Below are 17,612 nucleotides of genomic sequence, written 5' to 3' on the forward strand. Positions count from 1 at the left end.
ACTTCAAAACCTTTTAAAATTAGAGCCACACTCGTTTTTAGCACTTTGATGTATTTCAACTTTTGCAGTGTTTTTCGATTGTACTCTTTCCAGTTTACAGATATTTTTGTAATTTTATTTCTCTGTGTTCTGAATTCTCACTGCAGCAAATCTTGGGACTGCATAATGCAATACGATCCAAAAAATTTGCTCACTTGTTAACTGCGTTAGTTATATTTTAAGCTTTATCTTATAGAACTAAAGTGCTTTTTTCTAGTTTGAATAAAAGTGATATAAGCCCTATCGAAATATATTTGCATTTGTGTAAGTTGAGCTATAAATTCATGTGGTAGCAAGCCAAAACAGGCACTAAGCGTTAACTTTGTGATAGTGCGAAGTTATATATGCTTTTCTATGACTTAAGGACTTGAAGCATAATTTTCAATTCTACCGCCGCGCGTCGGCTTCATCCCTGACATGATGCCACAATCATAATTTATGCTAGTTATTATATTAAAAAGTTTTCGTAGTTCCTTGAATTTATGCAACAGGTTATCAAGCAATTTTAGAACGTGACAACGTTGCCTACCGCTTAATCAGGGGCTGAGGGGCTGTCGAATATTGTCAATTATCAGTTCAATAATTGATGCGCTTTGTCTAGTCCTCTTTAGTCCCCTATATAGGCTATGGAAAGTGGAGGTAAGGAATACAATCTCCGTAGGCAGAACTGTTGCAAGTGTCCAGCTGTCAGCTATAAATAATAGTTCCAAATCTCTCCAGAGTAGCGCTAGAGTAGCTAAGAACCTAATAGGCGTTATTGACGGAATGAAGTGCGCTGTCTATGATTTGAATTTTTTCTTCAAATATTGTAGCGCCACCTATTTAAGGTTTTTTGACGGACACTTTTTAGTATATGGAGATTGGATTCCTTACGTCCACCTTCCATACCCTAGGCAATCAAAGCGGCGGCGAACATTAAAATACTAGCTACTGTTCCTCTGGGTGCAATGATGTCATGAAGATTATTGACAAAAAACTTCCCCTATTTAAGTAATATCAACATATTATGATACGCTCGCTAACCGACACCACTTAGTCAAACTCTTCAAATATAGGTATTAATTGGCACTCCAAATAGATAATTACGAAATAATTATAACGTTGTCGGGTTTTCAACATGCTTATATTATATATTATGCATTGGAACATCAATTACCCATAAAATATAGGCTTCAACCGCATAATAATCGCTAACGACCCAGCCTAAAATCCATCTTCATCAATATTGTATCCCCTACCGTTGTTTGAACGCGTCACATAGTTTCAGGCTTCGGTTATCACCCAGTGCAAGGCAATAAGGTTATGGAGGTATTTCAAACTTACATTTTGGCATCAAATTGATATTTAACTGATGTCATTTTGATGTTGCGTATCGATCGCGCGAATACTACATGTATTCTAATACGGACAAGCACGAGGGCAATGCACGTGCGATTCGTACGAATGATAACTAAATTAAATTACTTACATCGTTTAGATTGATATCTTACGAAATGATGTTTTATCTCAAAAATTACGGTCGAATTGGCCTCATGGCTTCGAATTGGATCTGAAAACTCTTAACCCCTTACTGCACGTAATAAAAAATATTTGGGAAATTTGAACTTTAATAGCTATCAATAGGGTTGAATATCATATCCGCCATATATGGCTTCGTATGCGGTAAATGGTTAAGCCGTAGGTACCATTACTTACTCATGACAAAGTTTCGTAAGAAAGTAACAAATATTTTAATTATTAATCCCCAACGATTCAACGTCTTCGCGTCCTAATTTTTGGCCGTCCCTGGAAAGTGGCTGCTGTGCAACAATGGGACAGAATATATAATTCCTTTTTTTTTGTTCAAATCGATGCAAAGTTAGCTTAAGATGCTATTCCACCTGTTTAATTTCCTGGACCAATGTGTATTTGCGTCTCATATTTTTCTTAAGGAGAGAGTGAGGTACAATGCACATTGGACCAAGAAATTGGACAGGTGGAATACCATTTTTAGACGGACTGTATCTAGCTTTATTTAATTTAAATATGTCCTACCTACCTAATAGGTACTTCAATGTTTTTCTCATCTCTTTTCTCTTCGTATTTAAGACACAAACATTTTAGGCTGAGCTATTAATCCCGGAAAAACGCAGCGCGGATCACTTCGAGTACATATAATGCGTGCGTGCCTGATATATTTTTTCCGGAAATTACGCGGAAGCCTGCCGGATTTGCCGGCTGTTTTACATTATCGAGCAGGTGGGGGTTTGTAAACAACGACATAATGCCGATTTAATGGAATCTTTATGCTTATTTTCAAGTTTTTAAGCTCTTTTTGTAAAGGTAATTCAACCAATTTTACTTAATTTAATATTTAAAACACCTAAGTCGAGTTAATCTCACACGTTTTAGTTACTTGTGCAGCATATATCGGAGAGCATAGGTTTCCATTATAAAGTGTCAATCACTAACAGTGCTGAGCACCGGTCACGTTGCCCGCGCAGTGCAATCGTAGATAGGGCATTACTGAGCATATTCTATGATGGATAAATGGAGACCTATGTTCTCCAAAATTTAATTGAAATCTTCTCGAGGCAGAAAGTGTAGGGTTAGAGCTGGTGTAGCTTTATTTGACGTTCCTAAGTGCATATAAATATGCCTACAAGAATAATAAACTATCTTTATTTTTAAATATGCTGCGCGAGTGACTAAAAACAGATGAGTGAAACTGCAAAATTAGTTCAATGTTAGTATAACTCATGACCATTTAAATTCAAATTGTTTTCGTAATATTACGTTTCGTAATATTAGACACTGAAAAGCTTGGCTGATATTTGGCAGGAATTGAAAGTCATTCAACAATATTGATGAACGGCATCGCAGGCCGGACAGCCAATCCGTCTAAGTCAATATCCGCCAATCGCGTCATTATACACTTGAACTTCAAAGCGTTTTTATGCAAGTTAATTCTGTCTATTTACTGATGCTTTCTCTTTTACTATTACCAATTAATTCTAGATAAATGTACTTTAATATAAGGCGTGCGACCGGACTTTGGAACTGACATTAAACTATTATCCCATAAAGTCACGACAAATAGCCAAAGATAATGTAATTTCCTTTAGACCTAACTTTTGCCACAACCAAAGCGAAGACTGGATAAAGAACTTCGACCTATTAAGAGCATTTTTCAAGTTTAGAAACATTCAATGAATTCTGATTTAAACTTTCACATTTTTTACACATTATTAACTAACACAAACGGGACATAATGTGTTGTTTGTGTGTGGGATGTTGTGTGTCGACAAAGTAACATCCCTAGTGCGCAGAATGTTCAAGTCAATAAACAAGATCAAGTTCGAAAAACTCGCGCGGCTAGAAGAGGTTGATGTCAACTTTAGCCAGTATTCTCCGAGACCACGGGGACAACGCCGTCCTCGAAACGTCGGAGGTAAATTTAAAACTTAATACGCGATTAAGTCCCGTTGGTGCTAGTTAATAATTCAATTAATTGTATTTAATGTCTTAAAAATGAAATTTTGTTTTATTTCATTTAAACTAATAGAAAATAAAAATAATTATCAAATTCCTCAGATACATAAATTTGTTAGCTTCAAGACACTTATAAGACTACATTAGTAAACTACCTAATATTAAAATGTTACATAAAAACACGAAAAATACTTATTTTTTAGGTCGTAAGACGTCTCAGGATGGTATTAGCGCTCCCCCTCATACGCATCACCACAGATGTCGTCTTCTTCCTTACTATGGCATACAAGTCCTCTACACCGGCATCGGCAAACATCCTAGAGCCGCTGCAGAATCAAGGAAGCCCAAACAGCATTCTGAAAATATTAATCCACAAAGGAGGAGTTTTGGCCGAAGGGTGTTAAATTTCGACGGTTCCGCGGCCGGGTCCCTGACACAGCGGGGTTGCGAAATGCATCGCAGCCATGTTTTAGTTTTTAAGATATATTTTATGATGTGTATGCTAGTTTTAAGGTATTTATCTATTGGCCCATAGTTGCCTGAAAATAAAGATTTTCATTTCATTTCATTAATATATTGGATATACAGGGTATTTTAGGTCTTTAGCCTGAAAGTAGCCCACAGGCCATAATAGACTACTTTTTTTGGTTTAATGCTATACTTACATATATTATAAGACTGCATCATGAATGGCAATGATACGGTACATATTAGTACATAATTCTGTACAGAGATATTGTATTATTCAGCTTATCATTTTTATTTACCCTGGAGAATAATATTTTAGCGAAATTTTGTTCAGTAATATTCAAGCAAGATCCTAAAGAATTTATGTTATCGTATACATAATTTCTTTCCTAATGAAGGCATCTTAAACCATTGTTGTATAGGGACAAAAAGAAATGCAAATCCCTGGCCCCGAAATCTGTTGTTTACATGATAAACAAAGCACCACAATGAACGAGGGACGAACGAGAGCCTCGCGAATCTAACGATACGTTTACGTTTAATCCGAAGGAAGATTAAATTTCCTAAGAGAAAACTAATTTCTTTCCGGGCTAAAGATTAACAATTAATTTATATTCTAGTCAAGAAACATATGGACCTGGAATTTGTCCACGGTCCTTTAAATTACTTAACAATAATGATCAATCAGAGATCCAACACATACAAGCGACGACCACGGATGGCGTGGGAAAATTGACAAATTTCATAGGGCATTTTAATACTATTTGACAGCTGTCAACTGTCAGATGAGTAATGTGAACTAATGCGTCTCGTGCCTCGTATCAGAGGGCCTACCGTGAAAACGGGAATTCGCAAATTGCGGGGATCCTTTCCTTTTACTCCAATGAAGGCGTAATTAGTGACAGAGAAAGATGCCCGCAATTTGCGAACTTCGACTTTCGCGGTTATAGCCTAGGGCGGCGAACAGTCATGCCCAGAGCGAATAACGAAAAAAAGCTTTGTAAGAGTCCTTCAAACTGTCGAAATCCAGCTTTCGCATATTAAGTTTGACGCTGGGGCCTATTGCATTATAAAATACAAGGTAATATAGTATGAACTTTCTGAAATAATTTTTCTGCTTCTGATCCTAATCTGTCAAACAAAAGCCATTGTTTATTTTATGCGAGCAGTCGGCTCCCGTGTTAGGAACTTGGCAAAGCAAAAATATCGTTTAAAAAGCAACTGTATCGCAATAGTATTAAGGTTCAAATCTATATGAGTGCTCGCCTACACTGAGGTGGTCGATCGTCCTACAATACCAAAACATGTTATCTCGTATGAGCTGTTACAAATAAGGTTTTAGGCGTAAAAATAATTTCAGAATATTCACACTATACTATTAGTGAATTTGTATGTAAAATCCCCTCTGATCAAAAAGTATACTCGATTAATTTGTGAAAACTAAGTAGGTACCGTTAATAAATGTACAGTTATACGCAAATTGCGCAATAAACACGGACCTGACTCATGAAACTCTGCGGAACTTTATGACACAGTTTAATACCCAAATAAATTTAATCTTAGTTAAAAGATAAAAAATAAGCAAAACAAACAATAATCTTGAGGAATACTTTACTATCATATATATAATTAGCAAATACGTTAAAAAAACATAGTTTACGTTTGTTCGATATCTTGTTGTATTTTTTGAGCATCATAAGAAAAGAATACCGGGGAGTCAGGGTACGCCGTAGAAGCAGTGTAGCACGACACAACACGAGAGTCCTGACTCTTTAACAAAGTCTGCAAAAGCGAATGTTGCTCCATCAGCAAAGTATTCAGATGCCTCATCTCTTGGTCTATCTTCTTCAGGTTGAACGTAGTCTGATCTAGCTTCTCATGCATACCTTTAATTTCTATACTGACGTTTTGATCTGATATATCACCTTTTTTGAGCTTCGAAGAATACTTGTTTTTGTGCAAGACCTCTTGGACGGATTTTCCGCATTTCATCTTATTTAATTGCGCCAGTTCATAAGCGGCCATCATTATGTCAGTCGGGAGACGTTTCTCGCGAGGGTTTAACGCCTTGACGCTCATTATCACCTTGCCAGCCTCCGGAGACACCAGAGCTGTTCTGTACACGTACTTGTGGAGCCACTTCGGCAACCAACGACTAAACATACCCATCTCGACGAAGAGAATCAGTTTCGTCTGTCGGACGAGCTTGGATAAACCGGCCGTCTTCCTTAATCCCTGGATGTCATGGACTGCGATACCGACAAGCAAGTTCATTAGAATTATAGTCACAAACATGAGAAACAGAATGAAAATAATCTGAGACGATAGCTCGAACACTAACGGAGGATCATCTTTGTCGGGCTCGTTGATAAGAATATTCAAATTTAACTCTCCCACCATCATAGTCAATGTACTGATGAAACCCATTAATGGATTAGCGAACATCTCCTCATTAGGGAACACGACACAAAAGCAAATAGCGAACCCCATGAGTAAACAAATATACGCTAATAGCAGCTTCAGGAATTCCTTTAGTACCTTTTGATACATGGCCACGTAATCGCCGAACATCGGGAGCTGACCCATCATCAACATCAAGTTCGTCCACGCTCCCAAAACAGCGTAACCGCCAACATGATTCTGCCAACTGTAGTTTGTAGGGGGATTATACAGTGAAAATACTGACAATAAGACGAACCATTCCATCATGTTCTCAAAAGTGGTAAAATACTGATAAATGCTGCAGTAACCAGTTATTCCTGTAAGCTTTCGAAAAATTTCGAAAACTGTTATCCCCATTAACACCCATCTTTCGAATTCTATCGGATTTTCCTCCAAAATGTCACCCAATAATGACTGCTTTTGACAAAGTTCATTCTTAACACCATATTTTGTTGTAAAATTACCTCTACAGGTTATGACTACGGCAGTTAGAGCGTAACTTGATAAAAATGTTACAAATAGAAAGCAAAAGATAAGTCTTGCCAAATAAAATTTTCTTATCTTTCCCCACTTCATAAACAAAAACGCGGAGCAGAGTGGGTGCAGTAAAATGTCTTTCTGTCCTTCGTCAATCAAACTGTTCAAGTAAGTAATCTCTCGGGGGTATGAGAACTTCAACAAACGTCCGAAATCAAATTCTACTTCTATTTCTTCGTTAGCGGCTTTTGGAATACTGAGTGATATACCGCTATCCAAATTATGTCTTAAAATGGCTAAAGACTTTGGAGTTTTTCTAGCGATGACACTTAATGCTGTTTGTCCCTTTTTCGATTTAGAAGTAACATCTGCGCCAAGATAGATCAAAGTTTCCACACATTGTGTTAAACCATCATTTGCCGCTTTGTGTAACGGAGATATGCCGTACTCATCTTTTTTATTGATTTGTGCTCCCCAACCTGCGAGTATTTCTATTATATCGCACGCGCGCTCCGAGTTACTGAGTGCAGCGTGAAGAGCTGTCCGTTTTTCGTAATCCTCTGCGTTTGCATCAGCGTTACCATCCCTGAGCAATAATTCGACGCACTCCAAACTTCCGCACATGGCAGCGAGATGTAACGCAGTAAAACCTTTGAAGTTCTTTGTATATGCCTTCGCACCTTCTGCTAACAGTATTTCTACGCATTCATGGTAACCTCTTGCGGCGGCCAGGTGGAGCGCGGTGCATTCTTTATCTCGCAGCTTTGTCAGCCCATTTACGGGAATCTTGGTTGCTTTCAAAAGGTATGTGAGACATCGTTGCGCGCCGAGGTCTGCCGCTAAATGTAATGCATTAAATCCACCTGAAGTCACGTAGCCTGGATCAACACCCTTATCTATAAACAGTTCCATGCACTCTATTGCGTCGCACCTAACTGCACAATGGACGAGGTTATCTTCACAGCCGGCTCTCTGTACGACTGCATGTAAGGAAGCGCCGCTCGCTATTAAAACTTCAGCTACTTCCACCGAATTTCCAAACGCAGCGCAGTGTAAGGGAGCAAAATATTTAGGGGTAAAATCTGGATCGGCACCTTGAGAAATTAAGAACACTGCAGACCTCGCTGCTCCGCTGAAAGCAGCCAAATGCAGAGCTGAGAGCCCTAGTGGTTCTGCCGAGTGTATATCTGCTCCAGCATTTAAAATGGGTGGCAGCAATTCGTCACGCGACAGAAATGCCGCCCATAACAACGTTAAATTCAATACGCCTTCTGGGGCAGATGTAATATGTTCCTCTATATTATCTACGGTAACCAGTCCACATTCCAAGTCGTCGAAGAATCTTCCAGCACCCAAGGTAAAGGCGCGTCCGCACAAGGCCCGCCTAATTGATTCCGCAGTGATCTTGGCTTCAGGGTCCGTGGGCAAAACAACAAAATTATGGTACATATGCACCGCATCTTCGGCTGGGGGTGATGGTCCAACGAACAAGTAATCTTTAGATTTCTCTCGGGAACCTTCAACAAAGTCGAGGTTTCGTAGATATCTATAGGATGTGTTGAGGGGGAATTCTTCATCTCGCAGTCTGGTACTGCTGGTGAGACGAGATCGCGTGGACATGCGGCTCGAGGAAATCGTGGATGGAGTAGACCAAGCCATCTCGCGGTAACCGAAATTGTCCATGGCTCGTGTACGACTGAGACGTCGTCGTCCGCCTTATCTGTTATCTTTGTTTATTTAAAGCTTTATGTTGATGTTTCTTTGACATGATAATTTATAATAATATTTTTAAACTTCTTTGTCAGACGTTGTTGCGAGTTTTAATTAACGTGAATTTGATAAGTCTTGTTATCGTTCTTACTCTATTTGGCGAATAATAAAATAGTTAAGAAGTAAGCAAATTACAAATACCTTGCCTACCTACTTTTCCTTATCGTTTTGACATTGCGATTTGCCTTTCATCGAATTTGCACGTGCACGTATTTCTTATTTACTAATATACCAAAAACAACTTTTTGTGTTATATTCTTAAGCTCAAATGTGTTGAGGGGTTTATACAGAACACATTAATCGGCGCCATTGTTGGATTAATGAGGTGGAAAAAGCAAATCCGACTATCTTCCGACGAATCTTTTCCCGGTCTCATTAATGTGGCTAATGTTTGCTCGTAATCTTGATATTTTATATGATACCTATGGTTGCCCGTTAGTTTAATTCCCGCTTTCAATTTTTAAATATTAAGATCAGCCACGTGGCTGATACGCGTACGTACCAAATAAATCATATTTGCATAGTAAACGAGTACGTGGGTGATTTATATTGTTTTCAATACCTTAATTGAACAAAAACAAATTAGATTTATCGCCACTTGACAGCGATTGATTGATTTACAGCCGATAATGTTGCAAAAACTTTTGTGTTCTCCGAGAGGAAAGCGTCAACTTTTGGCCCGCTGCGCTAAACAAAGCTGTCGCTTTCCGGGTCCGTCGCACAGAAAATACACACTTCGGCCAGTGAATAAGAAAGCCTCAGATCTCATGAAATTGTCGATACAGGCATTTCTTACTTCACTGCCTTAGATATTTAATATACCTACTATATCTGTTTTTTTTTTTATACCACGACGGTGGCAAACAAGCATACGGCCCATTTGACCGATAGCATATAAAAACTCAAAAATGCGCTTTTTCCCAGATATAAGACCTAGCTAGATCGATTATTGGCCCCCGAAAACCCTTATATAGCAAATTTCATCGAAATCGTGAGAGCCGTTTCTGAGATCCCCGATATATATATACAAGAATTGCTCGTTTAAAGGTATAACATAAGATTACACCCGTACAATCGTACAGTACAAGCACATAATATAAAGCAGTGGACCAATTATCAAGCCTTGTGGAACTCTAGTCTTCGTTGCTTGTAATCTATAAATCAGCGAGTTTTTCACATAAAGGCCAAGCGCTGGCATCGATTAGGGAACTCAAACGATGGGATCAACCCTTCCAGTGAGATCTGCTGCGTAACGAATGGCTGCATTAGCGACGACATGTCTTACTCGACATCCGTCATCATTATACATACTTTTTTTTGGTGGAGTTAAATTTTTATATTTAGTCCTTTAATTCGTCATGTTTAATGATATACTGACAGTGTAATATGTTTACTTCTTAATTTAAAACGAATTCGGTAAGCCACTTGATTGCCGGGCGTAGGTAATTCAACAAATATTTGTTTTTATCGCGATTTCGTTAAAAAATGAGGCACGTTTACTGTATATTTAAATTAGTATTCATAATTTGTTTTCAACTTATTTGTTTGCCGAGTAAAATTTGCTATTAAATAATATATACATACGTATTTCCTGCCCTCCAGTAATCTAACTTCACTACACCTTATAAAACAAAGTCCCCCGCCACGTCTGTCTGTTTGCATGTATGTTCGGTATAAACTCAAAAACTACTGAACGGATTTTCATACGGTTTTTACCTATCAATAGAGTGATTCTTGCCGAAGGTTCAGGTGTATAATTTGTATAGGCTGTGTACCCCGTGCGAAGCCGGACGGGTTGCTAGTTTTCAATAAAAACACTTCTAATGCTTGCATTGCGTGAGCCTTGGCTCACGACTAAGCTTTAGTGCGCTTGGCATCCACTATGAAACATGCCAAGGTCGAAAGCAACAAGATCAAAACCATTACAAAATGGTAATTCAGAATTGGACCCCTGGACCGATCCTGCTTAAAATCCCGTTCAAACAAAATTCTAAATTAAATTCATAAGTAACCATAAAAACTGAATCTGTGACAGAAGTTAATGGCAAATTCATTGGCGCTCCGAGCACGGCCCGCATGGGAACAACAACTTTAATTGAAATATCCTGAACGCTCTGAATTAATACTAATTTGTTCCTTGATTGGGTAATGTATAATAAATTGGTTGTCTTTGCTCGTCGGTAACGACAGTTATTTGTTCCGGATATACGAGTATGGAAGTAGAAAATACCTTTCGTAATGTTGATATACTACTTTAAGGAACGAGACGCTTACAGTATTTACATATTCGGTCAACGTAGCTACAATTTACAGTTTTAAGAGGAAAGGGGACGATCGATTCTCCATACAAAGGTAGTCCTCATTTTCCTCCCTGGATATTGACATTATGGAATATATTTTTATAGAATTTTATGTAGTTTAGTCATCGGCGGTTTGATTTTTTTAGTTTTATTTATAATTATTATAAAAGTTAGAGGCGAAAAACAGGTTTCATCAACATTTTTAAATGCTCCTAACTCGTATACTCGTAATATTGAAATAATCGAAAAAATAAAACGGTCAGGCATAGGTAGGGCAGGCGGTTACGGGGCGGTCGAGTTTTTGTCTTAATTAGTATAATAGTTTATTTTTAATTATTACTTACAGTATAACAGTGTATCACAGTGTGGTAGTATTACAGTGTATCACAGTGTGGTAGTATAACAGTGTATCAGCAGCGTTTCTATTAAGAGTATTAGTGGACGACCACGTTGTCTTATAAACGAAAAAAGAAAAAAGGACTACTACTTTTTTCCTATTTGGACATTATTTTATTTGAACTTTTATAATGAAAACAATTATTTAATAAATAATATATAAAACAAAGAGCCATGCCAGTGATGAATATAAAAAATATTGTTTAAAAATATGTTCTATACTCGAATTTCAACTGACATACTGACATTAAACTAATTTCACGGTTTAAACTCACGTGTTGTGTGTGAATAGTGACTAAAAACACGTGAGTTTAATGGAGACTACAATTATATGGCGAACCGTTTAATCACGCTTTTTATGTACACAGTTTATTTACATAGTTCACAGTTTACAATTTACACAGTGTGTAAATTGTAAACTAAAGAAAAGTATACCAGTATTTAGATTCATTTTATTCACATTCGGAGAATTTTACCGAAAATAAGATACATTATCTATTTTTTGCCTCACGTAATCTTATAGCTACTTTCGAAAACGTTATTCGTATTTGTTATCCTCATTTCTCAGTATTCAGTATTTGTGCACCTTGTCCGCCTTACGTCTGCGCGGTAAATATTGGCCGGCGTTATCAGGGTCAAACAAACGGCTGATAAGTCGACAGTCCGTCATCTCATCTCCGCCTGCTGCTGCTGTTCCAAAGGGCTGCCTAGCACTAGGAAAAAGCTGTAGACGAACCAGTATAATGACCTGTGCACATCAGTGCACACCGGCTGCGTGTGCGTAAATTTGCACGTGTGCGGTGTAATATGCAGTTATACTTATGAGAGACGGCACACCGGTTACGTGACGTGAAATTAGTCCTGTAATTAGTTTATACAGCTCCAGTTTATAAAACAAACGGAATAGAGCAAAAACAAGTTTTGTATGAAAAACTTAAATCGCTATATTTTTTAACTATGGTATCTGAAGCAACATCAACTAATTACAGGACTTCAAATACCTTATCCTATTGTAAGTACAAAGTTTCAGAGCAATATAGTCGTTTTAAAAAGAGAACGTAACTACGTGGAGAACCCAGCTTGCTGGGGGCTCTTAATGGGGCGACTTTCAGATGATTTCGTATATTGCCAGAATATACGATTAAAAGCTAACATTGATATTGAAAGTTCTAACTGCTTTTACTATAGGGAAGGGAACTCATTAGACCAAATATACAATGGTAAATTAAATACCTCGTTCTTAATATCATTTATGTTAAATGTTAGAGCGGTATCGATCCATTTAGCTGGTTTGTGTATTTCCATGTTGTGCACATGCAAAATAATAAAAGTTTGTATTAAAATGTGACGTTCTGGAAAGGATGATTTGGGAAACTTTTTATTGTTTCGGATTATTAGTAAGTTAACTAAATGAAGTAAGTTATTTTTATATTACAATGTTTTTTGTGTAAAACAATCTGAAATGACTCAGTGCGTTGCTTACCATTTGTGCAGTCATTACCTAGTAAGGGTGGTGAGGTCTCCCGCCTTCATCGAAATATCGAAAATCGTTATCTTCCTCTCTATCGCTCCTGCATATTCAAGCGTGAGAGAGGTGATTTCGAGGACAATAACGCGTTTTTGTGTAACCACGTTACACCAAGAACCCGAGCCGCTCGCGCTCACAGCAATGGGAACAATGCCTGCCCAGGAAATTAAACCCAGGCTAGCTACTGTTATTATTCTCCACTTTGTTCGCTGTGCACACAAACAAAACGGTATAACACGTGAGCACACAGCTCTAGGCTTGTGTAGTACATGTACTAAAGTCAAAAAGACCCCATTCCCTCCGCTGTAGTTACCGAACTATTCCCTAATGATTCTGATTTTAGCATATTTACCTGACAGCAAAGCGATTGGAGTGATCGGATTGAACTAACGGCGAGCGCGTGCGAAGACATTTGAACGGCTCTCGGCTAATATGAGCGAGACAGCTCATAGCCGTCACTCCATTGCAACTGCGCGGGAATAAGCGAGATAACAAATTTAGAATTATACTACTTTACAAAAGGTTCGCACAAACCATTCCGGTATATTATGCTCAGTTTCTCTCAGTGTACTACTGTACTAAAAGACCGAACTAGTACATTTGTGAGATTGTAGGTACTACTTTGGAGCGATATTTTCAGTGAACGAATACGCAACACACACAGCTCAGCCACTATTACTAGAAACAGACTAAAATATCTAGCGAGTGTTGGCTAAGACTCAAGTCTTTTGAGTCATCTGCTGTAAGACTCGACTCAGTTTTTTAGACTCATTCATTAAGTCGGAACTTGAGTCATTATCGAGACCCAAGTTTTTTTGTAAAGACTTGAGCCCTTTAAACAGAACTCTAAAATTATGTAAAAAGGTTTCCTAAAAGGCATTGTCTCCATTAAATTCATGGGTTATGCACAAATCATTATGAAATGTAAATTTTTCTTTGTGTTACTCGTAGATAAAACCTATGTCTGATGAAGTCTTTATTCGAAGACTTGAGTCCTTTTAAATTGCACTTAAAATCTCAATAAAGGATAAGATAACAAAATAAAGTCCAGTCCTTATTAAGCGCTGAGTTAAGAGTTTCGTATAATAACAACTGGATTTCTTCAAAAGGGAAAGATTTTATTTCTTACCAACTCTACATCTAGCGCAATAGTATGGTTTGTCTATATAGGAATAGTAAAATGGCCGTCAGATATATCGGAGCGGTCAAGACGCCCACAAATATCTGAACATGCCTCTATTGTCAAGCCGCTAGAGTGCGTGTTCAGATATTCTTGAGCACCACGGCCGCTGCAAAATATCTGATGGCAACTGTCTATCTATCCTCCTAAGACCCTGAGTACAAATTGTACTTATTCCAAAATCTATTTTAAACTTTTATTGTGTAACTAAGGATTCAAAATTCAAAAACAAAACAATTGCTTCTGGGTCTCAGGAGGCTATAACTAAATAGGTGTCTACATAGTTAATATATTGTGTTAGATGTGTAAACAGTAAAGTCTAATGGCGTTATTCTTAAACGTCTGTCAAGTCTATTATTCGTCGATAATCGTTTGTCTCTATGATGACATTTAGATAGTTCTGTTAGTTAGAATGAGACAAACTTTAACAGAAGTTGGTAAGACGTTGCTAAGTTTCATGAAACAAATTTGTGCTTCGAATTTGACAGCTAACGTAGATAGCGCTGTGGGTGCGGCAAAGAGTAAAGTGAGTATATGGGTACGGTTCCAATCTGGTTGTCAAAAGTCTTGGAGGATTTAACATCTGGAGTTGCCTTTAAGTAAGAGCTTATCGGACCCCTCTGTCAAAACCTCGGCCAATGGTCATATGTATTGTATGGACTGACGTTTATCTGACATGGCTACTTGTACGTAACGTACAAATAGCCATACATTTGACGTGCCCCTCCTCCGCAAAAATAGGCAGACTGATTTGTACAGAAAATTACGCAGTTACCATAAAACACATGGCGCTGTACACGGTTTTATTCTGAGATGACAATAAAGTCCACGATTTGTAATTTATTTATGCAATAAAGTTTAAATAAATAAATACATACTAAGATTTACATTTAGACAAAAAAATACAATTTCATGGACCTACTGGAGACCCATTATTTTTCTTTTTCATATTTTACCATGAATAAGAAAATGGGAATATTCATTTTGTATTAGTTTTTCAGTATGTAAGTATTTTTTGTCTACTGTAACCGATTAATCGATTTATTATTCACCCTGGTTTTCATAGATTTATATTCTGTAAAAAAACCGCAACCATTTTATAATACATACAATAATTTGCCAATGAACAAACACTTTCCTTCTCGTCGGCGAGAAGCGATAAAATCTGCCATTATATCGTCGCGCTCTATGTTGGGAACATCTTTACATAGTAAAAATATGATATTTTTAAAGTCAGTTGTTTCTTTCTTTCTAGGTAGTGTGTAAAGTATACCAAAATATTAGCATCATAGGTTAAGATGGTTGACACTGGATCACTCTACTTTCTATAATTCGTTTTATTAGCATTAGAAAAAAGGTATACAATCTTGACGTGTCTTTTTATAGAAATTTTTTGAAGACGCTTTTAAAAAATCAGTTCATATTATTTATGAAAGCAAAGGAAAGAAAAAGATCGTATATGATTTATAATTGTTACATATTTGCTGTGACTTAATTTTAAAAGTGATTTTTGATAAAAAGTCACGTCAAGATGGCTTACCTTCTTTCCGATGTAAAAAAAACGAACTATAATGCCCGTAGCAAAGGTATCTCGAGTAATAACTGTGATTTATGCTTAATTGGGAAGCGGTGCCGGTGATGGCCGAGTGTATCTGACATTCGACTTTTAATCCGGAGATCGCGAGTTCAAATCCTGGCTGGTACCAGTCTATATATACCCGTATTGGGCCAGCGTGGGGACTATAACTCAAACCCTCTCGCGCATGAGAGAAGACCTGTGCTCAACAGTGGGATGTATATAGGCTCAATTATTTTATGCGTAATTTATGAAATATTTAATTTATAATTTATTCAAAATTCATTATATTACACTTCAAAATCTAAATGTCTAACCATTTGGTGCTAGTAACGCTTTTAAGGAATTGACCCACTGTGTAACAGGGGGTAGTCTACACTGAATCACCCGGCAGTCTACAGTAAATCAAAGATGGAAATATGTGCTAAATTAATAGAGTCATTGGTATTTGCACAAATGTTATAGCTATAAACTTTGGTCGTCCCCACATTAGCCTACTTTCCTTACATCAGTGCGGTTTTCCAAGATGGCTGTTTGTATTTTACGGCCCTGTTGTGTGGACTGTAATGCTCCGAACAAACATATTTGTTTGCTTGGCATGTTATTATAACCCGAACAAACATGTTGGTATTACGAGTATAAACATTTTGTAATACTGAAGTTGGATATTTATGTTCAATGAACATAATGTACAGTCAACCAATTTGATTCCTAGGCCACTATATAACCATGCCATAATGACTTCTACGACAGTGCTTATTGAGTGATGCGTGTCAAGTATCTAGTAGTTAAAGCGACAAGGTTCTATAGTGGCCTAGGATTCAAATTGGTTGACTGTACATACACAACATGTTACCACTCATTTAGTGAATTCTAGTCAGGCCTACCTACATGTTTGTTTTCTGTTCAATTTGGTAGATCGATAGTGACTGCAAATAGGAATAGTTTCAGTGGCAGGAATCAGTCAAATCTACGAACGAAAAAAATGTGTGTTTGACAGCTCCGACGCGCGACACGAGTTCACGAACTATTATAAAATGTATAATAAAATTTAAGTCCAACTCACAGTTGTTATTTCACAGTTGTTGTTTGAGAGATCGCTGTTTAGCGATAAGTCCGCCTGTTGTTACCTACCAATGTGTATATGTTATCAATTTCTGTATCTGTTTTTTATGTAGTGTGCAATAAAGAATTTTATTATTATTATTATTATTATTTATTAAAATTGAATAAATAGTATCCGATGTTAGGTAGGTTGCGCACAAAACATATCGTACGAGTTAAGTAACATACATAAGGTAAGATAATCTCCAAATATAGAAATTGTAACTGAGTTCGGACTGTATCTCAACAACACTGAAATAAACAGTTTTTTTTACATTTATTTTAATCCCCATTTTTTTATACCCCGGGCTTATATATGAAAATCGATTGTTAAGAACTCCTATAAACTCCAAAAATAATTCTGGTGTTTGTAAATACTGCGTCGATGGCAAACAAGCATAAAGCCCCGACTTATGGTAAGCGTTAAGCCTACCTATATGAAAGTTTGTTCGAGAGGTGACACATGATGCGAAGCTCAAGGTAGAAGTATTCATTCCTTTGCCATATATAGATGTTCCCTAGCCTACCCTAATTGCAAACATTCAAATAATACGCATACTTAGACAAGAACGTAATATGACAACATACTTCTGTAACTATAACATCTGCTTCTACTTGCATTACTGAAATAATAGGCAAGTACCTATTTATATACAAAAGACATAAGTGCGCGGTAAAAATTGTCATTTTTTTGTTTATCTGCCAAAGTGCGCAGTACGTAGCTATACGTTATGGTATACTGGGGGCCTAACAAAGATGCCAATCGTTTACGCCGTAGCGAAAGAAACGCTAATGTCTCTTGATCGCACTAATATGGTAGAGTGATAGAGAGACATTACCGTTTCGTTCGCTACGGTGCAA

The 17,612-nt window shown here is 37.4% G+C and overlaps 2 protein-coding genes across 3 annotated transcripts in view; one reads left to right on the plus strand and one right to left on the minus strand.

Annotated features, from left to right (window-relative positions):
* The window catches only part of LOC133519324 (neurogenic protein big brain), a 162,272-nt gene that overhangs the window by 118,409 nt on the left and 26,251 nt on the right, over window positions 1–17,612 (plus strand). The window lies entirely within an intron of this gene.
* Window positions 5,573–9,389, minus strand: LOC133519321 (transient receptor potential channel pyrexia-like). Its single transcript, XM_061853360.1, has one exon. The coding sequence runs from the start codon at window positions 8,578–8,580 to the stop codon at window positions 5,635–5,637; it is 2,946 nt and encodes a 981-aa protein (XP_061709344.1). The 5' UTR covers window positions 8,581–9,389; the 3' UTR covers window positions 5,573–5,634.

The sequence above is a fragment of the Cydia pomonella genome, chromosome 6, assembly GCF_033807575.1.
Source record: "Cydia pomonella isolate Wapato2018A chromosome 6, ilCydPomo1, whole genome shotgun sequence".
In the NCBI taxonomy this organism is placed as follows: domain Eukaryota; kingdom Metazoa; phylum Arthropoda; class Insecta; order Lepidoptera; family Tortricidae; genus Cydia; species Cydia pomonella.

Bases quoted from the DNA above. Each gene is read 5' to 3' on its own strand.
- LOC133519321 (XM_061853360.1), bottom strand. From the start codon at position 8,580: ATGGACAATTTCGGTTACCGCGAGATGGCTTGGTCTACTCCATCCACG.